Source organism: Marmota marmota, unplaced genomic scaffold (genome assembly GCF_001458135.2).
Source record: "Marmota marmota marmota unplaced genomic scaffold, marMar, whole genome shotgun sequence".
Taxonomy (NCBI): domain Eukaryota; kingdom Metazoa; phylum Chordata; class Mammalia; order Rodentia; family Sciuridae; genus Marmota; species Marmota marmota.
The window spans coordinates 12,087,010-12,112,527 of record NW_026000174.1 but is presented as its reverse complement, the minus strand read 5'-3'; the positions used below and the strand labels follow the sequence as shown (position 1 = coordinate 12,112,527).

General features: G+C 35.6%; 1 protein-coding gene across 16 annotated transcripts in view; it reads left to right on the top strand.

Moving 5' to 3' along the window:
• Positions 1-211: 211 nt before the first annotated feature.
• The window catches only part of Emsy (EMSY transcriptional repressor, BRCA2 interacting), an 82,535-nt gene continuing 57,228 nt past the window's right edge, over positions 212-25,518 (top strand). For 6 of the 16 annotated variants that reach the window (XM_048788031.1, XM_048788027.1, XM_015477389.2 and 3 more), the window contains exons 1-8: positions 212-348; positions 2,001-2,109; positions 8,079-8,178; positions 9,616-9,690; positions 11,057-11,098; positions 14,427-14,602; positions 16,220-16,372; positions 18,345-18,604. In XM_048788031.1, the coding sequence (XP_048643988.1) occupies positions 2,040-2,109; positions 8,079-8,178; positions 9,616-9,690; positions 11,057-11,098; positions 14,427-14,602; positions 16,220-16,372; positions 18,345-18,604 (876 nt within the window). In that variant the 5' untranslated portion in view covers positions 212-348; positions 2,001-2,039. The remainder of the gene's footprint in view (positions 349-2,000; positions 2,110-8,078; positions 8,179-9,615; positions 9,691-11,056; positions 11,099-14,426; positions 14,603-16,219; positions 16,373-18,344; positions 18,605-25,518) is intronic. The other 10 variants (XM_048788033.1, XM_048788032.1, XM_048788030.1 and 7 more) reach the window with 7 other exon arrangements.

Genomic DNA, 25,518 nt, shown 5'->3' with positions numbered 1-25,518 from the left:
CCAAAGGAACTACAATCCCAGCCTTCTTTGCGCGTGCGACGGCAAACCGGGAGCGAAAGAGGATGGAGTTTGGATTCGGACCACAACTCCCAGCAGCCCACGCGATGCCTGCCCTTTCAATACGCGAAGGAAAAGAGGGACAGGATGAATGGAGGGCCTTTTGGTACCCGTTCTTCGAAAGGCGGGAAAGGCGAACTACACCTCCCGACCGGCAGCGCGCGGCTGCGCCTGCGCCCTGGTACTTGTCGCCATCTTGCCCCTTCTGAGGCACCGCAAACAAACCCAATTCCTGGTGTCTCCTAGTCTTGGCGGAGGAGCATTTTAGATGAGCCCCGAAAGGCCGGGCAGGTGGGTGACTCTTAGGCAGGGTCCTAGGAAGAACTGGCAAGCAGCCAGGGCAGAGGAGTGCCGAGCCAGGCATTCGGAGCCCGGCTTGGGGCGCCCAGCCCCATCCTCCGTTGTTTCCTAACGGGATCGTGGGGCTCCTGGAGGTGGACTGAGGGGAGCTCCGGCAGGCCTGGTGCTGGGATGCCGGGGTCCAGCTCTGGCAGCCTCACGTCGAGTCCGCTCTGGCTGGCTGTCCGCGCGCCTACTCTTTCTCCGTTGTCCTCTCCGCTGAGGAGGGAGCGCGGCGCGGATGCCGGCTGGAGCCCCTGACACCAGCTGCTGGCTGAAGGGACTTGGGTCTCGCGGGCTTGACATTGGGATCGGCTCTGAGAGGCGCGGGCGCAGGGCCTGGGCGGGCTGCTCTTGTTGTGGTGGTGCGAGAGAGTGCGTGTTTGCAGAGGGGGCGGGGCGGGCATGCCTCCTTGACACTTGAGTGGGGGAGGATTCTACGAGATCCGTGTTCCGAGAGCGGGCTCTGGCAACCACTGCCCGGTTTCTGATGCGCTGCGGCCGGGCGGTGGGTTCTGCTGGCTGGGACGCGTTGGGATGCCGTGACGTGGTGCTCGATTCCGGCGGCCGCCGGCCGCCTTCAGGATCCTATCGGGAGGCGGGGACAGGCTTGTGGAGGGAGAGGATTCCTTTGGCTCTGCCCCTTCTTCCTCCTCCACACCCCTTTTCTTTATGTCATCCTGCCATCTTCGGCGCGCAGTCCAGTTCTGCTTGCTCTGGGTTGGTTCTGAGCTGAGAGGACTATGGGAAGTAGGGGGAGGGGGGCTCAACTCCTCGCGTAGAGTCGGAGTTAGCAGCCCCAGCACCTGGAACGGGATACACAGTTATTTCTGTTCAGTGTTTTACTTCTAGGCTAGAAAGTGAGCGCATTCATTCATTCATTTTATTCTCCCGCCAGCCATTCTTTTTATCTGTTTTGCAAATATTTACAGCGGGTCTACAGTGTGCTAAGCAGGTTTTGTGTAAACACCCAGCGCTGTGTCTTTTTGTCTTCTAGACTAGGGAATTCCCAGTAGGAAATAAGTTCCTGGCATCTAAACTTTCGGCAAGTAATGGTTTAATGACTACAGGGTCTAAATTAATATTTCATGGCTAAGATTTGACAGGAGAGTTCTTTATTGAGTTCCATTAACCCAAGTGACACGCTAGGAGCCTTACTTATTTATCTCAAGAGGAAGCTCAGGGAAGTCAACTATCATGTCCAAGGTTGCACAGATATACGCGTCTATTTTTAAATTACATGTCAGCCACTATGAAAGAACTTGACATGCACTGTTCTTTAATACTCATAACAAACTGGTAGTATTTACTCTGTTTCAATAGATTTGTAAAGTGTAGGTTCGGAGAGGTCAGTTTACCCAGGATCACACAACCAGTAAATTGGAACTAGGAACTGACTCTAAAGCTTATGGTCTTTCCTGTGATAGTAAACTCTTCAATGGTAATTTAATTTTTCACTTGTCAGAAGTTGGAAAGTGTGGTAGTAAAACATTATTGTGAGACATCTTACTGTTTTTAACTTCTTAACCCGTGGATGGATTTCCAGGTGAGTGGCCTTTGGAATGTACTTTGGTAATTTGCTATTTTGTTTTTACTTCTGGTAGGGAGGACAAGCTCTTTGGGGCTACCAAACAGAAGCAGCAATGCCTGTTGTGTGGCCAACCCTTTTGGATCTCAGCAGGGATGAATGCAAAAGGATTCTTCGAAAATTGGGTATGATTTTCATTTTTGATGAAATGAAATGATGTTTCATTATTTCATTCTATGATGTTTTTCCTTTCTATTTGGATCATGGTTGTTTGTATGGATGTAATATCTCTTGCTATACCGCAGATCCTTTGGTGGTATAGTCCTCACTTTTTTTTGTTATTTTTCTAGTGCTTAGCATGGCGATTCGTACATAGGAGGTGCATGAATCATCATAATATGAGTAGTTAAGACTCATTGAGAGCTGTTTGACTATTCTGGGTCCATTACACTCAGTATCGCACATAATTCTCACTTAAGCCTAAAAGGTAGGGGTTCTTTTTTTTGGTCCTGTATCTTAAAGATTGAAGGTTGGAACCCAAGATAAAGCTGACAGTAAGTCTTGGAGTCAGTATTTGACCTAGAGAATATGATTTTCAGTCACACTTTAGCATGTATGTGAATTATGTACTATTTTTGTATTCTCAGTTAATGCAAGATTTGCCTTCTTTTCTAACTTATATTTTATTAGTATCAGAAATAAAACACACTTTACATTAATAATATACAATTTAGCGCTTCTTTTCCCTTACAGCAACCTTTCTCAACTGACATTTAGGGAGAGAATTAAGTCCTAATGCTATTGTATGTAATGGACTGACTTCTCCCATGCATCTAGAATGGTGTTAGTCATGTGTCATCATTGGTAAAATTTGAGAAAAAGTTACCCAAATTGTTTTCTGTGTTCTTTGATTCAGATGAAGATCCATAGTTGAGAAATGCTGTCTTAGACTCTAAGGCAGACTTATCACTGAAGTCTCAGGCTAGTATAATAAATGAAATAAATGAAAAATAACTTGAAAAAGGAAAGCAAATGTGTTGGCAGTGGGTATAAATTACTTAGATAAGGGCCTGTGATGATTCCTGACATCTGAGCGTGTTTAAAGCAGTTACTTTCAAACATCACTTATTTGCAGCTAAATCTTTGCTTCAAAGGAAATCTTTGTTGGGAATTCTTGTATTTAAATCAGATAGAATCATCACTACTTTAGCCCTGCCTGCTAATAATTCTTGCCCTTTTTATTCCCCTCAGGCTACTTTGAGGATTTCAAACCACTTCCTAGTATTTTATTTTAGCAAGTTGAAGAGAGTTATTTTTTCTGGGGGTGTGCTGGAAGATGTCAATCATTCATCTCTTTAAAATTTTATGCTATATCTCAACTTTTAGTACTAATTTGAAGATCGTTTTCTATATGCTAGCAATTAACATAATTTCCTATCTGCTGATTATAAGCGAGACTCATATTTATTTCATAACTGAAATTGTTACGGAGGAACAGACAGTAGATTAAATTAGAGTTTTCTAGGTTTTGGGGCCTGAATCTAGATGTCATATTTTAATATAAAAATGGTAACCCAGTATCTGTTAAGTCTAAATTTATCCCTAGTTGTTCTCATAAATGGCTGAAGTGATCTATGAAAATGGTTAGTTATTCATGTGACCAAGAAAACCCTACAAAATCAAGAGGTTAAAATCTTCATGTTCACTTTAAGCATACCAGTGAAGCTGCCCAGACTGTTAAGGTATGCATACCTGAAAGCCAGGAAGTATCTGAAAGATGTCATTTTGTAGATGTGATGAGTACCATTCTATCATTACAATGCTAGGAGATTTGCCCAGAGCAAACAGGAACTGGATACAGGGTCAGTATCCGGAAAAGAATGCTGAATTTTTGAAGCACATGCTTTAACATACAGTGAATAATGCTGAACTTTGGGGTTTATGTGTAGATTTTTGTGGTCTTTGAGTATATCCAGGTGAACAAATTAGTTTAGGATCATATTAACCCATTCATGAGCTCCCCCTATCACATCAAGATGATCCTTTCTGAAAAGGAACAAGTTATTCCTAAACCAGAAAAGAAGGTTGCATGAAAAAAGAATGTATCACAGAAGAAACTGAAGAAACAAAAATGTACGGTACGGAAGTAAATTCATTATAAAATAAATGCAAATTAAAAAAAAATTAGTGAGAGCTGTGAGTAATGCTGCTGGAGGAAAACAGCCATCCTACAGGGTAATATCATCTTCTGTGACCCTTTGGGAGTGTGAGTCTTCTTAGTGATTTGCCAAAACACTTCCTCCCCACCTATTGGCTCATTATCATAACAATAAACCTTTGAATTGCCTTCAAATGCTAGCCAAAGGTCCAGAGTTTAGGGAAGTTTAGGGAAGATTCCTTATTTAAAAATTAAAACAGTTTTAAGATTAGTTTTGTCCTTTTAAAATAATTATAATAGTTATGTGCTAAACAGATTTTACTTAATTATCAGGAAATTGGTATAGAGAATTTCTTTATGATACACTGAATATACCAGTGATAGGTAAATGCTTTTTACTTTCTGTCCTGTTTCTCCCTTGTCCTATTTTTAAGAACACTCCTGAACTATATCATTAACATGAGGCTTTATGGACTAGAGTATAATTGAATAGCTGATTTGGCTAAATGGAATGGCTTGAGAGCTTTATAAAAATGGTTTGACTAATCTTTTGTTTTCTGAAGTGTTCTTGTTTATTACTTCATTATACTTTTAACACTATAAAAGAATGGCATAAAAAATAATACCATATGGGCTGGAGATATAGCTCAGTTGGTAGAGTGCTTGCCTTGTATGCACAGGGCCCTGGGTTCAATCCCCAGCACCACAAATAATAATAATAATAATAGTAATGATAATGATAATACCAGAGGGGCTGCGATTGTAGCTCAGTGGTAGATCACTTACTTGGCACCTGTGAGGCACTGGTTTCAACCCTCAACACCACATAAACATAAAACAAAGGTATTGTGTCCATTTAAAACTAAAAAAAAAAAAAAAATAAAAAAAATAAAGATTAAAAACAATTCCAGAAATTCAAGTTTAACATATATGAAGATTTGAGAAAACCCATGAAAATGGTTGTCAACAAACGTGAAGGAATTTGGGAAGCTAGAAAGGCTTCTTCACAGTGAGTGAATTTCTTGAAGGAAGTGCTATGGATTGCCTAGATGTGATAACTGGTCAGAGTCCCAGTTTTGTTAGTAGGAGGTTACTACCTCCTAGTTTTGTGTATGACTTTTTATTTAGATTTAAAATGAGACTTGACCAGGATGCAGTGGTCAATACTAGCAAGTTCAGGAGGCTCAAACTGAGGGATCCAGGTTTGCGGGTCAGCCTCAGCAATTTAGTGAGATCCTGTCTCTCTCTTAAAAAAAAAAAAGGACTCAGATGTAGCTTAGTGGCAAAATGCCCCTGAGTTCAATCCTCAATAGGGGGGGGGAAAGAGAGAGAGAGACTTAAATATTTGCCATATTTTTTTTTCTTTGAAATAGTATCTTTTTTTTTTTTTAAAGAGAGAGAGAGAGAGAGAGAGAGAGAGAAATTTTTTTAAATATTTATTTATTTATTTATTTTAGTTCTCGGCAGACACAACATCTTTGTTGGTATGTGGTGCTGAGGATCGAACCCAGGCCGCATGCATGCCAGGCGAGCGCGCTACCGCTTGAGCCACATCCCCAGGCCTGAAATAGTATCTTGATCATCATAAATTCCATAGGTCAAAGGGAATTTCTTTTTCTTTTTCCTCTAACTTCCTCCTTCCTCTGATCTGTTTCTTTTTATGGCATTGCCATTCTAAACACTTTACAAATGGTAAAACTTGGCTTTTTTTCTTCTGCCATTACTTCCACAATTAGTCAATTACTTTGCCCTAGCAAATAAAACTTTTTAGGCGGGAATCAGAGACTTTTCTTAGCCTGGCCACAAACTACTTTTCCATATTTTTTTAAAAATATATTTTTTAGTTGTAGATGGACATCATGACTTTTATTTATTTATTTATTTTTTATGTGGTGCTGAGGATCAAACCCAGTGCCTCATATGTGCTGGGTAGGCACTCTGCCACTGAGCCATAACCCCAACCCTACTTTTCCATTTTTATCTTCTTTATTCCTGTACATGTGTGAATAAGACTTTTATAATAGTTGTTTTTATATATTTATATAGTTCCCTTGTTCTGTTTTAATCATTTTGAGGAATGAACTTTTGGTCCTATAAGTGTTTCTCGTGGCATCTTATAGTAGTAATATTCAGTTAGTAGTTTGAAATGAATTAGTGACTATCCAAGTCAATCATTTTACTTTCCTTAGTGTAAAACTCTCAATTGTAAGTTACTAAATGTTTTTGGAAGTTAACTGAAGTAATATAAAATACTATCTACTCTACCCTCTCTATTCCTTTTCCACATTTGCACCCTCCCCTCTCCACTTGGAAACAATTCTCTTTCTGATTAAAGCTTGTGTTTCCAAACTAGAGGATTGTTTCTCTTCTGTGCCTTTACGCTGCATGTAAACTGTATCATAATTGCCTAATGACTGGTTTCACTGTAGCTGTATTCTACAGTTAACTCCTCAGGGGCATGGTTTTATCTGGCATGTGTGTAATAGAACTCATTATTGATTTGTTGTATAAAATAGTCTATAAATGGGGGCATAAACATTGAGAGTATAGTGAATTCTTTATTTGGTTACCCTCAGTGCCTTTCTGTACTCTATTCTGGGTCTGTTTCCTTGAACTAAGTATTTCCTTTACTATTTCAGAGTGGCAGAGCCTTGTCCTTCAAGAGAAACCGTAAATGTCCATAGTATCTAGTACAGAGTGAACATTCAGGATGGCCATGCTTAGGGTAGTTCAGTTGGACCTGACATTTCTGTCTAATGTAATTAGGCTACTCTTCGATATAAAGCTTCTTTTTGACAGAATTGTGAATGATATGAACTGAATGAGGCATTCAGTTTTGTTCTGTTTTGTTCAAACATCTGTTTCATAGTGTTAATGGCTGAAAATAACAAATATTATTTCTTTCCATTCTGTAAATTGCTGGCATTATCTGAGCTCTCTTGTACAGCTTTACTCAGCTGAGCTTAGCTGGGGACTAGGTACAGCTGAGGTGACTGCATCTCTTCATGTGTCCTTTTTTCTGGGCTTCTTCACAGATTGGTGATCTTTGGGTTTCAAGAGAGTAAAGCCTCAAGTGCAAGTGCTTTGCAAGCATCTGCTTGCACCCTATTTGTCATATTCCTTGGGTCAGAGCAAGTCGCCAAGCCTAAAGTCAGTGTGGAAGGACTGTACAAAGGCTACATAGGGAGGCAGGCATGTTTCATTGAGAGCACTTGAAAACTTTTGGTTTTATATTTTAACCAGTACTAGAGACTGACAGTTTCATTTCATAATGGTTGTTTCTGTGTGAAGAGTGAAATGAAGCTGTTGGGTATTATAATTCAGTACATTATGGCCCCCCCACTTTTTTTTTTTTTTTTTAAAGAATGTTTCATGTTACTTAACTAGACATTTTGATGGTAGTTTTTGTAGATGTAGAGGATGTTAGATCTGGAAGTTACCTACAAAGTTCCTTTTAGGTAAAGAAACAGGTTCAGAGATGAGAAAGGATTTGTCCAAGATCACACACCTAGTAAGCAGCAGTGCTGGAACCAGAATTTTTGTTCCTGAATTTCAGTTCTGAGGCACTTAGAGTATTCTAAACTACCCAGGTGGCAGGCAGAGTATAGTTTAAGTTCTTAGTCAGGCTTAAGGAATTATTTCAAGGGTACATCATGAAGGTACCTTTCAATAATGCTAAGAACTTATCAGCCTAATTATATAACCTAGAACTTATTCCAAGTGTTGGTAGCATATGAGTTAAAGTTTCTTCAGTGATGATGTGTGAGATTTTTATACCAAAACATTTTACATATGATTGATTTGAGGCAATAGGAAATAAATGCTATAAATTGTAAAAGCCACATTTTAATCTTATTAGATTCAATTTTTGAAAGGAATTTAAAAAATAGTTGCTTTTAACTGATTTTAGGCTTTTAGCTCTGAAGTTTAAGTATGCATAGCCATAGTATTAAAATATTAAAGGCCTATCTTGATAAAATAATTTTCTTCTTCTAGAATTGGAGGCATATGCTGGAGTTATCAGTGCACTTCGGGCACAGGGGGATCTCACCAAGGAAAAGAAAGATCTTCTTGGAGAACTCTCAAAAGTTCTTAGGTAAATTATCATAAAAGTTTGGGTGATGTGACTCTAGACATTTCATTTTGAGGGGGTTCATTACTTTTCACTCTAAAGTTGAAGAACAGAGGTATTCAAATTTTTAGTGCTTTGAGATCCTATTTCAGTTTGTGTGCTTCATTACAGAAAATTGTGTGACTTACCCTTTATTTTGTAATCCACTCAGAAAGGGTATAAAGCAGGCTATTTTAATTTTGGACCTCTTGGGAAAGGAAGATACTTTTGACATAGGTGAAGGAAAGAAAAGGTGGCAGCAAATGAATATAAGATCTAGAGTTGGAGGGAAGAAAGGGATGCAAGGAAGATACCTGATATGAAAGTGGGTGGTACTATAATCTTACACAAACTGTCCCTTCTGCTTTACTAGAGTGGTACTTGAATCCAATAAAAAGTTATGGTGAAAGGTATTCCTTGGTACTTTTGTCTTGATCCATTCTAACATCTGGAGCGGTTTTTAGAAAATGTTTTCTAAACTGAAATTTGCTTTCTGCATTTAAACCCATTTTGTCTTTTTTTTTTTTTTTAAGTGAAAATATGGAAGAGGCTCGTCCTCTTATTTCACATTAATATAGGGGTATTGTTGAGCCAAATTCTCAGTCTTATTGTTTGTTGTTTATGTTTCCTCATGAATTTTGCTTTTTAGCTGTTTAAATGTTTTGGTCTATGGTACACCTTTAGCTTTAAGTAGTAAAGAATCCAACTGGGAGAGTGGTATTTATTTTATTATTTATGAATAGAATGGGTTTTTCTTTTAAAAAAATTGTTTAGTATTAACTTTATATGTATTCACTGCAGGCAAAGGATCAATATAAGCACATTTTTACCACTGGTAACATACAATAATGTAGATGATAGCTGAAGTAATGAGTAATAAAATATTATTGCCCTGGTGTTAAGTTTCATAGCATATAGCATTATATTGCCACTCTCATTTTTTTATTATATTCACTAAACATGAATTATGGACACTTAAGCTTTAGGAAAGATCTTAGAAGATTTTGTACTAAGTCCCAAATCTTCTTTTCATGCAGTCAGTCAATCAGCAATCAGCATCATGATTAGGAGGTCATTGAATATCTGTTTGCATATTTAGATAAACAGAAACTCTGCTAATCTTGTCCATGACCAAAGATTTCTAAGATTTGGAAGTAATGCCTTGATAGATAGCAGGCTGATTTATCTGCCTGTAATTTCTAGTTTACAGCTATTTTTTTTCTTCAGTTAACACAGAATCAGTATGAATCCTTTTCTAAGACTTTGAAGCATTTAGAGATATATGTTAGGCTCTTGTCTATATCTTTTCACAAAACAATCTTGTTTCCTGCCCGCAACAAAATATTGGTTTAACCATTAATGAAAGTATAGAAGAGAACTGCCTGCTTGGCAGAGTTCTATAATGGCTATTTTTTTTCATAGCATCTCAACAGAACGCCATCGTGCTGAAGTTCGGAGAGCAGTAAACGATGAACGGTTAACAACAATTGCACATAAGTAAGCCATTAGTCATACCACCCTGATTTTTTATGACATAGTATAACATAGTTTTGAAACAGTCTTCCTATTGTGTAGCAGATTCCTGAGTCCTTTATCTTAATAACAATATCTCTATACTCAGGGATCCTGACCATAATGGTAACTGTTTATTCAATTGGTTATATTTTTTGCATTTTGTTAGTAGATAGCTGAAGGCAAGCTTGAAGTACTCAGGTCAAATCCCGTTACAAGGTAATCTCTGTTTAACCAAAGATCAACTCAGGTTAGCAGATGATTCACTTACATGAAGGCTAAGTTCAATAACAAAATAATATGCCTCCTCAAATTGAAAGTCCCTTAGAGGTTCTTTGTAATGATATTTGATATGTATGTAATTTCATAAGTAGGCACTATAACTTTGATATCTGGCTCTAATTATTTCACATATTTTGAGATTCAGAAAACAAGACTGTAAAAGGTATATTCTGCTTTTAAAAAATATGAATATATTTTAATTTACCTTAAAAAACCAACAAAATGATAAAGGATTCATATCAAATTCATATCAAATTTTAGATCATTAGAAGTGACAGATGGGTGGAGGGTGGTGGAGGACTGAGAGCAGGAATCAAACATTAATTGAATATGAATGGAGACAGTGCCTCCTAAAGAATAGAGAGGAACAAAATGATCCTTTCATTGTTAATATAAGATGATAGAAACATTTCATAAAATGTTATACTATAATTCATTTGTTCTTTATTTTTATGTTTTAACATGAAATAAAAATAAAGGAAAAAATTCAGTGCATTTCCATAATGTGATAACTTAAACTTGTATTTAAATCAATTGGCAGAATTTGAATTTACCTTAAAGATCCTTTAATTTTATGTTGTGCTTCACTGTTCCTCATTTTACTTAACACATAAAATGGGGTGCTGTCTTTTTAACAGCATAGTTTGAAAGTTGAGGTGTTAATCCTGCAATTTTGAGATTCTTCAGTGGGAGGTATGCACTGTAGAAATTTGGAAATTTTTCATTAGAGACATTTAGAATTTAGTTGTTAGGGTAACATGGTTGAAACATTCAAATATTAATGTGTTCCTTCTTTAATTTGTTTCCAAACTTTTGAATTGGGATGCTCTAAAAGTAATAATAACTGACCTTAGATTCCATTTTGAGAACTGGTAATAGGAAATTTTTGTGCTAGATAATAAAGCAGAAAACAATAGTAGCTTGTGTTCAGAGGCACTTAGAGACAAAATTAGTACTTTAGAAGCGTTGGAACAGTATTGTGGGGCAACTAGTTGTAAGTTGATGCATCAGTGTCATACTTAAAGGATAACATTTATTTAGTCTCCTTTTCCTTTTTTCCCCTTTAAAGAATGAATTTATCCTTATATTTGGGTGAAAGACCAAGTTACAGGTATGCAAATAGGTTATTATTATTTCAGGCTTTTTCTTGTATTTATTTCCAAATTGAAGCTCTCAATTATTCAGGGGCACATCATTCCATTTATTAATTAACCATGCCCCTTGCTTTTCCTTCTCTTCCCCTCCTCCCCTTCCTAATATTGCCCATCCTTTAGCCATTTTGCTGCTTGGGAGTACCTCTAGTCAGAGGGTGGGAAGGGAGAGGAGGTGAAAATTTTAATTAGTCATTTTACTGCTTGTTAGTTGTCCTGGAAAAGATTTGATGGAAGAATTTACTAGTATTTGCCAAAATATTTTTGGATAATATATGGGTTTCTTTAATCTATATGACCTCTCCCTTTCCCTCCTCTCTCCATTAGCATGGATAATTGAGAGTTGGCTTTTATCTGCCTGTGTTTCCTCTTTTTTTCTCTCCTTTCTGATTTCTTTAATATATGAATTTCGTTTTTTGAAGAGTTTACTTCAGTGTATAATTTTAAGCTTCTTAGGTCTTTCTATATTCCTGTTTTAATATTTTACATTGTGGTTTTGGTTTGACCAGATGTATTTATTTGGTGAGCCCAAGGGTGAGTGGGGACTGATGACTGCCTTCTTCTGAGAAGTAGCAACAGAGCCTAGTTCCAAAGATTATCTATGGGAGGGCTTCATACTCTGAGTTTGAAAAAACAACTAGAGGAATGCATTTGAACTGCCTGCATTCCCTGTCTCCTCTCTTTTCCCTCCCCCACTGACTACAGCAGTTTAGGCCAGAAAGAATGTGGTTGAAAGGTGATGAGAAAGCCCAGAAGAGATTGAGCACAAAGGAAGGAGAACAAAGGGATCAAAAGTGAGGTGTCTGGGATCAAAGTGAAGCCATGCTTGTGGCTTAAAGCATAGCGCGTGTTTATTGTTTAGCACCAGGCCACTTATTAAGTTGATACTATAATTCAGTTTTGAATTATAACAGAATACTAAAGCTTCAGATTTTTTTTTGTTGTTGTTGTTGTTGGGCCATTCTTGCCTGCTTTGTCTCTATAGTAAGAATAAAGTGGCTGTCTGGAATTTCTGCCCTCTTTAATCCTTTCACCATCAGTCACATGTTCCCAGGATACTTGTGTTTCTATGTGAGGATGAGAATTTCTTACTGGTGGTACCCAACACACCAAAGGATTGATGTGAGGGTCAAGGTAGTTTCATTAGTATCATTTTAGATTTCTTAGAATAAGGGCTAGAGCAAGGTTTCCACCTTCCTTTGTCCTACTTAGTATAAATAGAGAGGCATGCTTACATCTACACCAAGATATCCCATGAAGCCCTTCAGTAAGATATTCACAGTTTGTAAATTCAGTTTAGATGACTTGTGTAAACTAATGCATATTTACACCCTCATTACTAAGCAAATAGGAATTTTGATCTAATTCTAACACAGTATTTAATATTTCACTTACTTAAAAAAGTTTGAGCATGCTTGCATGAGTGGAAATTTGGAAGATTTATAGATCTAAAAAGTTGCAGTTGTGCCTTTCGCACCATAAGTTTGTCTTTTCAATAGCATATATTCATGTGCTTCAGATTATTAATCTTCCATAATTTCTGCCACCATTTAAACAATGCACCAGGTAAGTGTAGATATCACTTTGTGTGGTAACTCACACCACGCAAGTTTATTAGGGATACTCTAATAAAATGTTAGCAAAATAGAAGTAAGCCAATAAATACTAAGTAGCTTTTAGAATTTTTTCCTTAACCAGTTAGCTATACTCTTTTCTGTCTTATTCATGCCACTTTAGTTTTCCAACTAGTATCAACGTGGATCTTATGTAATTTGTGAGGCTTATCAGGGTTTCAGGATCTCCTCTTTTCTTTGTCTTAGATAGGACTGTGTTACATTATGAGGGAATTTATAGATTTTCCACAGTAACACACGTTGACTCGTCAATTTCTAGAAAGTCCTTTCTGAACTAATGTCCTTCTTAAGCTGTGAAATAATTTATTCTATTCAGTGAAAGTTGGTAGTCATTAGACAACAGTGCACAAATTGGTGTAAATCAAGGGCAAAAGTTAGACATAAAAGCCATTTGGAAAATTTTATATTTTCTACTTATGTAAGCAGATAATTTCAGCAGCATGTTGTGTGCTTGTTGAAGGAGACATTTGTTAGTTGTGGGATCTTAGGCAAGTTATTACACTGGTCTGTAACTCAGTTTCTTCATCTATAAAATAGAGATAATAAGACTATCAACTTCATAGGTTGTTGAGAATTACATGAGTTAATACACGTAAAGTGTTTAGAATAATGCCTGATATATATTAAGTCCTTAATTGATTTTAATTATCATTGCTGCCATCATCATTATCATCATCATTGTTATAATTCCACCGCCCACTAACAAGGGCTTTTGTGTAGTCTATCTAAATCTAAAGAATCAGTGAATATACAGAATCTTAAACTCTAGGTTGGGTTGTATAATCTGTGGTTTCAAAAAAAGTCCATATATTTCTGATTTTGTGAAGAGATCAATTGTTTCTGGATAAATCATTAGGGTCTTTCATGGAACCAAATTAAGAGAACTGATAATGTCTTTTGATATTGCAATCTCTGGTCAGATTCCTGGAACAAAACTTGCTCAAGAATTTAGGGTAGAAAACTGACAGTGCTGTCTGCCTAGAGACAGTCAAATTGCCTCAAATCTGTCTTAGAGTGAAGGGTGGTATCAACAAATAAATATAAAATAGCAGCAGATTTCTTTTACCATCCTCATATCTGATCTATTTTTAATAGGAGATTAATATAATAATATGATGAACATGGACAGTGACACATACTGTCATACAGCTGTCTTCTTCCTTTACTACTTAGTTCCCCTCGTTTACTGCCTCAGTTTCCCTTGTTTGAAAGCCTTTAGAACCTCTGGCCATTCAGGCAGTTAGATAATTCTGCAAACGTTCAGTGAATTCTATCCTTAATTATTAAAGAAAATCTGATTTTTTTATGAGCACTTTTTACTTTCTTGGTTTAAGTATAAAATAAAGTTCTAAGAGTTAGTAGAAATAACAGTTTTTATTAGTGAAAACATTTAAATTAATGAAAACAAAATATTTAGAAGGCAAGAAAAATTTCATATTATCAATTATGTTTATTATAAGATTGAGATTATAGAATAAAATGTATAAAACCTAAGTGTATGATATCCCTTGTATTCATAAGTTTGATCTTGCTTGCTTAAAATAAAGCCTCTCCTATTCATTAAGAGTACTTTTTGTAATTTAAAAAGTTATGTTTATTTGATTCATTTTTAATAATTGAGAACCCTTGTAGCAGCATTTTCTCTTTTGTTTAGTATGTCTGGACCTAATAGCTCCTCAGAATGGTCCATTGAAGGTCGTCGGTTGGTACCACTGATGCCCCGGCTAGTTCCCCAAACTGCCTTCACTGTAACAGCTAATGCTGTTGCAAATGCAGCCATCCAGCACAATGCATCCCTTCCAGTGCCTGCAGAAACAGGAAGCAAAGAAGGTGAGTAGAAAAATAATTCTGTATTAGTGATTACTTTTCCCAGAATTTTCAATAAAAGTTATCTTATTTTTCATCTATTTTTGTCCCAGTATTTAATGGTTATGAAACATAATGGATAACTATTCTGAAACTAAAAACTACCAAGTTTTTAGCCTCAGCCCAAATTAAATCTTCCTTTTATTGAAAATGTGAATTATGTTAATATAAAATTGCAAAGCCTTCTTGGGATGAATTTTTGACATCAGTGTATCTTGTTAGAAATGAGTAGAAGACTTTAATGGAAGGCATTAGAAAATAAATAAGATGGCAAAAGTCATTTAGGTGCTGGAAAAAAAAAGATACTAAGCTAATTTCTTTAGAAAATAGAACTCTCTCTATTTTTTTTTTTTTGTCTTCTGGAATCAATGGTATATGACTCCAATCTGTTCTAGTCAGTGTGCTGAATCCATTACCTGGCAGATGGAAATACTTTCTCATTGTTGTTTAATCTAGTAATTGACACACGCTTTAAAAATTCTTGAATTCTCCTGAGGCTACTAAGAGTAATATTAAATTTGAGACCATATTTAAATTGACTGTAGTAGTAGTTTAGGCTGGTTTTGTAAGATAACAACCCTAAAAACAATGCATTTTGTCAGACTATGAAGAATTGCTTTTTCTTGCTTACCCATGGGCTATGGAGCAAAATGAGACACTTCATGCATGCCAGGTTCTCAAGGAAGCTGTATTTGCAGGGAAGTAGTTATTAGTGTGCAAAACTTAGCCTCCACTTGGTTCCAGCTTTCTCTGTTGTTGGAGAGGCATCTTTCTTCTCTTCCCACTTTTGCCTTTTCCACCTACCAACTGTGGTAGAGTGGAAAGAATATATGATTTCCAGTAGTCAAATCTATATTTGAATCTGAGTTTGCCATTTCCTAGTTTTGTGACTGTCAGCAAGTCTTAGCATCTGTGAGCCTTGGATCCTCTCTAAAATGAGGATTCGGTGGTGTGAAAATTAGTGATAATGTATGGAGAGGATTTGGCATATAGTGCATGGTATCCAGTAAATGGTGCCTATGAGCTATTATTCTTGCTGTCGTTGAGCTGTATCCCTTCACTGAATGACAAAGAGGTTGAAATTTAATGTTGTCATTATTTTAGTGAGTTACTGTTGTACTACTTGGGTGGCAAATGACTAGTGAGTTGGCTTATATAAAAGAACCTTATCTTGGTTCTTCTAGAAATTGCTATGGTTAGGGAAGAATTATCCATCACCCCATCTTTGATGCCATTAGTATTAAAAGGGAATACAAATATGTGTCGTTGTCCAACTCTTGCCATGAATGAAAAATGATTTTCATTTTTTTTTTAGTATAGCTTTGAGTTTGATTTCTTTGTAGCTGTGTTTTCCATTGGCAAAGTCACCTGCAGATAAACTGTTAAATATTTGGGGAAAACTCCTTTAAGTGATGATTTTCAGGATAATATCTTTTAATCCATGGACCTAATACCTAGTACTGGCCTCTAATCTCTGATCACATGAAAATAATAAAATTGGCCTGCAATAAAAATAATTTTTCTGTGTGCCTGGGCAATTTTGGTAAAAGTTAACAGCAAACTTTTTTATCGTTCCTTCAGTAGTGGTTTGTTATTCCTACACAAGTACCACGTCAACCCCAACCTCTACCCCTGTTCCAAGTGGCAGCATAGCAACGGTTAAGTCTCCAAGACCTGCCAGTCCTGCCTCCAATGTAGTTGTCTTGCCAAGTGGAAGTACTGTTTATGTCAAAAGTAAGTGATACTCTCAGTGTTATCAGGGCCATCTTGGCTAAATACTGCAGCATAGGCTCCAATTAGATCTGCTTCCTGGAATAAATCATCAGGCCACTATTAGTAGTGGTTAGTTTTCAAAGATTCTAAAGAATTCCTTTCTTACATGTGACCAGGAATATACTGCTTTCAAATCAGTTCTGGGGTTTGAGAAATAACTTCTTTTTTGTTCTCTCTGGGGAATCTGCTTTGAACGTGCTATCCTTCAAGTTTTCACTTGTTTTGATTGTCATGGAATAGAAGTGTGAATAGAAATGGAAAGAATGAGCTTATGTGATTTATTCAATGTCTATTCCTATAATTGTAATCTTTGTAGTGTTTTATATTTCATATAAAATATTATCTAAATGTTAAATTCAGTGAAGCATTCTACAGAGTCTTTTATATTTCTACTTGGTTGTAACTTTTAAAAAAGTTTTTATTTTTGTGATTTTTTTAACTCCTTGATTCTACCCTATGCAGCATTCTGATGTGCTATTCGCTTTTTGTTTTTTTCTGTTTTTTTTTTTTTGGTGTCAAAGATATGGGGCTTTAGTGATACTATAAAAAGTTATTTTACTTAAAAATAATTTTGTTTTTTGTTTCGCTTTTGATGTCAACTGGAAATCATTAGCATTTGCTTTTCATTTTACTCAATGTAGTTGTAAGGTGAATTTGTAACATTTAGAACATTTAGAGTTTGCTGTTTTAGATAGAGCTAATTCTAGATCATTGTCAGCCCTGTTTAGTGTCTAAACATTAAAGGCATAAAGAGTTACATTTTATTACCAACCCATGAGTTATAATGTATAATTTTTTGTATGTCTTCCCTATGGAGATCTCCTGTGTAGGTTGCTATGTATATTTCTAATTTGATTTTTTAAAAGTCTACAAATACAGTTGAGGTTTTTAGTGCATAAAGAATAAACTGAGAGCCTTGGACTATTAATAAGTTTATAATTGATTTCTGTGGATTTAGCCAAGGTGGTCTTTTAAAATAACTCTAGAAACCCAATTTTTGATCATTTGTTTTTAAACACTGGAAGTGAATTCCAACATGAAGAAACCATTTCACAAAGCATGCAGTTTTAAATAAGAAGTATATTGCTTTATACTCAGAAATCAGACTAAATGACATTAGTTTAGGATATAATCAATTGTTGATTTACCTAACTTTGTATGTGTAAGGCACTATACTGGGGAAACCAACCAGTAAGATTTAGTTATTTCCTTCTGGGAGCTTTTTAATAATGGGAGATATGCCCATAAGTAGTCACATTGCCATGTGATAAGTGGTACAGAAGAGAATTTACAAAGTGCTTTGTAAGTTCTGAGGAGATGTGGATTAGCTTTGCTTAGAGGAGTAAGGGAAAGCTTCACTAAGGAAATAGTTTGCAGGATGATGAAGAGGTCTTTAATGGTCTTTAATTGTTCTTCCCCAAAGGACAATCCTACATAGAGACCCAGAAATTGAGTATCTCTGGGAAATGATGAGTAGTTCAGTATGCCAGGATTATAGAGGTGTCCAGGATCAGATGCACAAGGCATTATGTTTTTGGAAAGATATGGGGCCTTTAATGATATGGTAATGATTTTGTGCCACATCTTACAGGGAGCTAAAACTACTAAAAAATTTTTAGGCAGTGAATTTGTCATGATTAGATGTGAAATTTAGTAACCGATAAAAGGATGGAAGGTAGAATAGAGGTGGAAAGACTGGAAATACCAACATCTTTTAGGAGGTGATTGCTAAAATACAGGCAGGAGGTAAGAAGGCTTGACATGGAGAAGTGGCTAGAAAAAAAAAGGGAGGAATTTCAGGGCTCCTTGGTTGTTTGGACAAAAGGCAAAAGGAAAGGTCAAGGATGACTTGATCACAAACAGGTTTTAAAGATAAGTATAAAATACAGTATTAGTTTGATGTAAATATAACAATATTATCATTGCCTTTCAGGTGTTAGCTGTTCAGATGAAGATGAAAAACCCAGAAAACGAAGGCGAACAAACTCCTCTAGCTCCTCTCCCGTTGTCCTAAAGGAAGTTCCAAAGGCTGTTGTTCCAGTCTCAAAGACCATCACTGTGCCTGTGAGTGGCAGTCCCAAGATGAGCAATATCATGCAGAGTATTGCCAACTCCTTACCACCCCACATGTCTCCTGTGAAAATAACCTTCACCAAACCATCAACACAAACGACAAACACAACAACACAGAAGGTATGTAGTGGAGGGAGTCTCTGTCTACCAGTTTTTCTTTTCATTGCTTTGGGAAAGTATGATTTTGATTTAACAGACTTGCACTGAGTGCTTCCTGTGTGCTTGGCATTATGCTGGGAATGTTCACATGTCTTACTTGTTTAATTCTGCATGTAAAACTTGAGATAGGTATTATTATTTCACTTTTTGTATATGAGACTTAGATGTGGAATGATTTGCCTAAGGTGACATAGCTAGCAGGTATACTTCTAGACTTGTGCTCTATTTGATAATTGTAATGTCTTTTGGAAAAAATTTGAAATAAATAAGTTTTTTGAACTTAACAGTAAGCTTACCTTTAGGAACTCATTTTTTTTTTCTCTGTCAGATAATGAAGCTATCAGAATAGGTGTTTCTTAGAAAAATGGAGGAATATAATTAAGTGAATAATTGTTATTTTCTTTTTTATTCATTGAATGCTATCATGAATGTGTTCCTAAGCTCTTCCCTAGGTATGTTTAAGACATCAGTATTCTGTCAATTTCATGTTATTAGAACCCCCAGTCTTCCCACACTAATGTGGACTCATGGCTTTCTAGGCTTATTGTGCATCTGTATTTCTGGAATCTCCCTTTACCATCATTCTGATCTTCCCCTCTTTTAGTTTATGCATTCATTTTTCTAGAGCATATTTTCTAGTAGTTTTCTGGTGTATGGGTAGATGACAAGTAAATTTCTTGAGACTTTGCATGGTAGAATGCAGAATTTTTTTTTCCTACCCTTTCACTTTCCTAATGGTTTAGTTAGGTAAAGTGTTGTAGGCTGGAAATCATTTTTCTTGTAGGCTTTTAAGATATTGTTCCATTGGCTTCTGGCTTCCACTGTTGCTTTTGGGAAACCCAGAGCCATTCTAATTTCAAATCCAGTTGTCTTTGAAAATTCACTCTCAATAACTTTCAGAGTTCTGAAATTTCAAGGTAATGTTCTTTGATTTGGATCTTCATTTTATCCATTAGCTTGTATCCTCAGTGGGCCTTTTCATTTTAAACATTTATGTTCTTCAGGACTCAGAAATTTCTTGAGTTACTTCTTTTTTTTTTTCCCCCCATTTCTTCTTTTTGCATCATCTATTATTTAGGATGTTGAACTACCTGAATTGATCCTGAAGTTTTCTTATTTCTTGTCATTCCCATTTTCCATTTGCTTCCCCCACTCCCCACTTTTGCATAGTTGTTAAAAATTTGAATTCTGGAAGCAGACTTTGTGGATTCGAATCCCAGCTCTTGCCACTTACTAGATATATGACTGTGGGAAAACTAAACTGTATAATAAAAATTCTTATCTATAAAATAGAGAAAACAATATATTTTTTAGGATTTGGGGATATAAATAAATGAGATAATTTATGTAAAGCTACTTGAATACAGCCTAGTGCATAGTAAATGTTCTGTAAGTATTATTAGTGTATTCTGATCTTTTAACCTTCTTCACTATTTGTATGGAATTTTTCATTTTTGCTTATCATACTTTTAATTTCTAGTAATTCTTTCTTCTCTGAAAGTTCCTTTTTTAAATTGAAATAGCATGTTGCTAAAGATTCTATGAAAGCTTAGAATCGTTGTATTATTTTATTTGATGATATTCATGATAATTTTTTTCACGTTCTTTATCTTACTTGTAAGTTCCTTTTATCTATTTGTTTTGATCTTTTTCATTTCAGAATTTCCTTAAGTGTCTGGCTGTCTATTTATATATGAAAGTGGGAACTAAAGAAGACAGAAATCTGTCTATATGAGTGGGGCATGTTGACTGGTAACTTTTTAAATATTTTTTTTAGTTGTAGGTGGACACAATACCTTTATTTTATTTATTTATTTTTATGTGGTGCTGAGGATTGAACCCAGTGCCACATACATGTGAGGCAAGCACTCTGCCACTGAGCCACAATCCGAGCCCTGACTGGTAACTTTTTTGTGAATTTTCCTAGTGGCTGTTTTGTTAAGAAACACTATCTTTTTATCTCTAGCACTTGTCACTGTTTTTTAGGGCTTTTTCTTGGATTGGTCAGATTCCTCAGAGAAGAATCTTCCAGTCTCCTGCCTTGAGCAGTATAACTCTAACTGCCAGTATTTGAGATTAACTAGAAGAAGAGGTCTGGATAAACTCATTATATTGACTTGACTTAATCTGTTTTCAGTATAACACCAACCCACCCCAGCTATGTCTAGTGTTATCAGATTCCTTCAGATTTAGTCCTTCTCTCAAGACAGTGAAGTCCTAGTCTTCCTTGAGATTTTTAACTAATTTTCCTCTCTTTAGTCCCACTTTTACTCTCACTTCAGAAGTGTCTGGTGTTCTTAATTCCTGAGTCTTTCTGGGATATTCAGGGTTTTTTTTTTTGTTTGTTTGTTTTTTCTTGCTCTTTTGTTTGCTGCCATAGGTTCCCACTTTCTTGGGTATGCTTGATCCATTACTTGTCTGTTTTCCAGTTTCCAAAACTTTGTAGCTGTGTCTCCCTCTCTCTTTTTTCTTTTGAGATAACATCTCACCATGTTGCCCAGGCTGTCCTTGAACTCTTGGGCAGAAATGATCCCCCTGCCTCAGCCTCCCACTTAGCTGGGATTACTGGAATGTGCCTCTACATCTGGCTGTTTTTTGTTTTAACTCTACAAGGTTTATGTGCTTTTTCCCCCTTAATAAACAAACAAACAAATAAATAAATACAAACCCTACTGTTTTAGAGGGATTATGGGTTAGGAGTAGACATAAATTCTGTTCAGTGCATGTTATTTCCACTTTCGAATCTTTAATTTCATGATAACTTTATTAGAATCTCTTTGAGTTTTCTGAAACAATATCATTACATAATATATAAATTATTCTTAATGACTGGAAGTGATAAATGGAGCTGGTTTTATTTTCAGTCTGAGGATAAGAGGTTATAGTATAATATTAAAATCAAGCAAGAAATTTTGTTTCAGGAGTCGGGTTGGAAATCCAGTTTTCCAGCGTGAATTCAGATAAATCAGTCTTTCTAAATGTTTTTCTTTATCTTTGAGATGAGAGTAATGCCCATCTTAAGAGGTTTTTGTGAGGATTAAATGAGATTGGGTGAAGTGAAATATAAGGTATGTACTAAAAGAAGGTTAGCTTCCTTTCTGTCTCTGTCTAGGTGTTTTATAGAAAGTAGTGTTTTGTTTATCTACACTGTTGGCAAGGAGTTGTTCCAAATTAAGTAAGTTTATCAGTTTTCCAAAGCTTACGCCTTGATGTGTTAAAACTGACTATTTTGATGACTCCTTAAATGTCATACTGAGCATAATTTTTATATTTTATTTGATGACGCTTAAGATAATCCTTCTGAATGTTACTTGTTATATAGTATTGTAGTTCTTGTTTTCTGAGCTGGTCCTAGATTAGGTGGCATCAGCCTGCTATATTTTGAATTACTAAGGCTATTTACTGTAATGTTTTTACTGCCTTCATTACTGGATCTTATTATAAATCAGTAGTAATTCTCTCTTCCTGTCTTCTGTTTTTAAAAATGTTGTATCTGAGAAATAGCATAGTAACCCATAGCTAAAAGAGCACCCATCTCTGATTCATATCCTTCTGCTCCCTTACTGTGTTTTATTTTTATTCATTATACTTATGAATAAAATGACACATTATAGTTTAAACTTGCTTATTTTCTATTTCTTCTATATAATATATGCTACCGAGGATGGAGACTTTGTCCTATTCATCACTTTATTCTCTAGTGTTTAGAATAGTGCTTGGTATGTACTAGTTGCTAATTAATATTTGTTGAATGAGTGAATTAATTAAAATGAATAAATAGATCTGGTTCCAATACTAGCTCTGCTACTTCCCTAGAGCCTCAGCTTCTTTGTAAAATAAAGATAATAATAGTACTTCTTGAGTTATTAGGAGAATTAAAAGGGATGATTCTTGGAAAATACTTACTTAACATTGTACTTTATGTCGCCTAACATTATTAACTTTACAGTCTTTCTTTCTTGGTAGACTCATGTAAAAATGCTTATAATAGCTGGGGTTCATGTGTAAGTGATGTCTGTAAACTAAGTTTCTTTTGATTCATTGATTTTAGTATGTCTTTATTTTATTCTTTCGAATTTTCAGTTGAGAGTGGGTAGTTAAGTTTATCAGGCTTGTGGTACTTTTAAGAGGGCACATTTATCTCCAAAGTCACTTATGAGCCATACCATGAAATTTCAGATTTAAAATCTTAGATTTGTTTACTGTATTTAAAGCTAAACATTAAAGGGAGATTAAAAAAAAAAAAAGACTCATTTATTCTACAAGTAATTATTGAGCATCTACTAAGTTCCAGAGGTAAAACTCTTCTACTTCATGTGTACTCAGTGCCATCAGTTTTATTATTTCTTGGACAAGTGGAGTATGGGTTGGACTACGAAATATTCTGTGGCTGTTTTATTCTTTTGTTGTCCTTTTGCTTGGTAATTGGATTTCATGTTGTCATTACTGCATTTGCCTTGAATTTCTCACAAATTTGTTTTAAGTCAACTTAGGCATTATTTTAGGTAAAGTGACTTTTAAATTAAGTATAATTATTTATCAATTTGTGGACTTTATTCAAATTCAGATAAGTTGTTCGTTTTCAGAGTAGACAAATCTCCACCTTTAATTAATGTGGTGCCTTAATTTTAAATATAACATTGGTACAGCACTGATATAAACAAAGCAGCAGAATATAGCTTTATGCTTTCATGTGCTTGATTGATATTTTTCATTTTGTCCTTAGGGTGCAAGTCCCAGCACTCTTAAGGAGTTTTTGTGAGTGCTAGAAGGTCAGTAATTTGAATTATGGCCTGAATAAACACTGTTTGGTTCACTTGGTTTCAAAACCCCTTTACTTCCCTATTGTAACAAGTAACTTTAAAGTGCAAGCAGATTTCCTCATGGTGGATCTCTAATTTTGGGTAGCCCCTTTACAGATCAGAAATCATCTTGCACAGTGAAATCTCAAAATATGCTTTATCATTTGTATCTATAACCTAAAATGTGCTCTTCTCCAGATTTATTTTGCTGAAATTTTTGTTGTCTTAATGTATAAGTCTACATGCATACTCTTGTTCTGAAATTGCAATATATAACAAAGTGATCTCTTCCTTTTCCCTTGCCCATGACAGAAATTGCTAATTAACTGAGGCATACTTTCCTGCCACACTGTGGTTAAATGCTCTTCTATACCACAGTCATTATAAACATTATGTCTCCAGGAAGAAACCACTACTGGTTTAGAATTGACAAAAGTGAAACCTAATGGCTGTTGCTACTCTAATAAGTTTGGTTGTAGTAGTAGCTATGAGTTTTTTGGATTTTAAGGGATAGTAGAATTTGGAGTGAAGATAAAGAAAATGTTTTTAATGAAACAAAAATGAAGCACATTTAAATACATTTCCAGATTGATTTGATACATAATGCCTTTACTGATAACCCTTTAACATTTATTATGTAGGAATAATCTACTAATAAGTACTGTTTGTTAACTGCCAAATATTGACCACCTACTATGTGCCTAGTAAATGCTTTGCATGATTATTTTTTCTAACCCTTGTAATGATTTTTGCAAAGTGGGCATTATTATCCCCATTTTATAGATGAAAACTGGAGACCAGAGATTTTATCGTCTAGGGGCCTGCCATTTCTAAGTGGCTGAGGCAGGATCTAAGCACAGGTTCATTTGACTCTTATGTTTGTAGTCCTGTTATCCTATTGGTTGTCTTCTCAGTTTGTATGATGGTTTCTTGGTGGTTGTTTTGTTTTGTTTTGTTTTTTTAAATACTATGTAGATATTTGCTGATTAAGTCTATATGTAAATATGCTGGTCAACTCTATAAAGGTGCTTACTATTCAAGACCTATCTTTCTTGACTCCTCAAATACTTGTAATGAACAAGTACTTATATCTTGCAATTCTTTATAAAACTGAAAATAAATAACATTGTTAACAGTTGAAGCTTCTTTGAGATGCAGATACTGACTTATTTAGTGCATTTTGACTAATAGAACTTCAGGCTTTCTTTACGACCAGTGTAAAAATGAAAAATAATTTCTCCCTTAAATTCTTGGGATTTTTCAAAACTTTTTTTTTTTTTTTTTTTCTGTGCTGGATAGGTAAAGATAATGTCAGTGAAAGAAGAGGAAGATACTCTGTTCTGTTTTGGAAGAAGATACTCTGTTCTCTTTTGGGTATTGCTAAAGGAGCGTTTTTTTCACCTCAGAGTAAAACTGTGATACTACAGATTTATGAATAGTTTTAGGGTTTTCAATTATACAATGGGGATAATAATAGTATCTGTATCATAGGATTGTTGGCTTATTTTATTTTATTTTTTTTTTTTTAGAGAGAGGAAGAGAGGGGGAGAGAGAGAGAGAGAGAGAGAGAATTTTAATATTTATTTTTTAGTTTTCGGCAGACACAACATCTTTGTTTCTATGTGGTGCTGAGGATCGAACCCGGGCCGCACGCATGCCAGGCGAGCGTGCTACCGCTTGAGCCACATCCCCAGCCCTGTTGGCTTATTTTAAAAAGCCAATATATGTTAGCTCTAGGAGGTATTCTCTTTTCTATTTTTTTCCTCATCTTGCCATTTCCATTCATCAACCAGTTTTATTTTCTCTACTTCTCAGAATAATCTGAATTTGATAATTTCTTTTTATTTGTACTACTAAAAACTTGCCTAGTCTACTCCAGTAGCTTCTCACTGCTTCTATTCTTACCTCTCACTACATAGCATCTAGAGTAATCTTAAATATGAAACCCATTTTGTTGTTTCTTTATGTAAAGTGCTCCCATAATTTCTCATTATTCTTAGTATAAAATCTAAATTCTTTAGGTTTCAAATTTGATCTGGCCTCTGCTTACTCTAATCTCTCCTTGCCCTATAT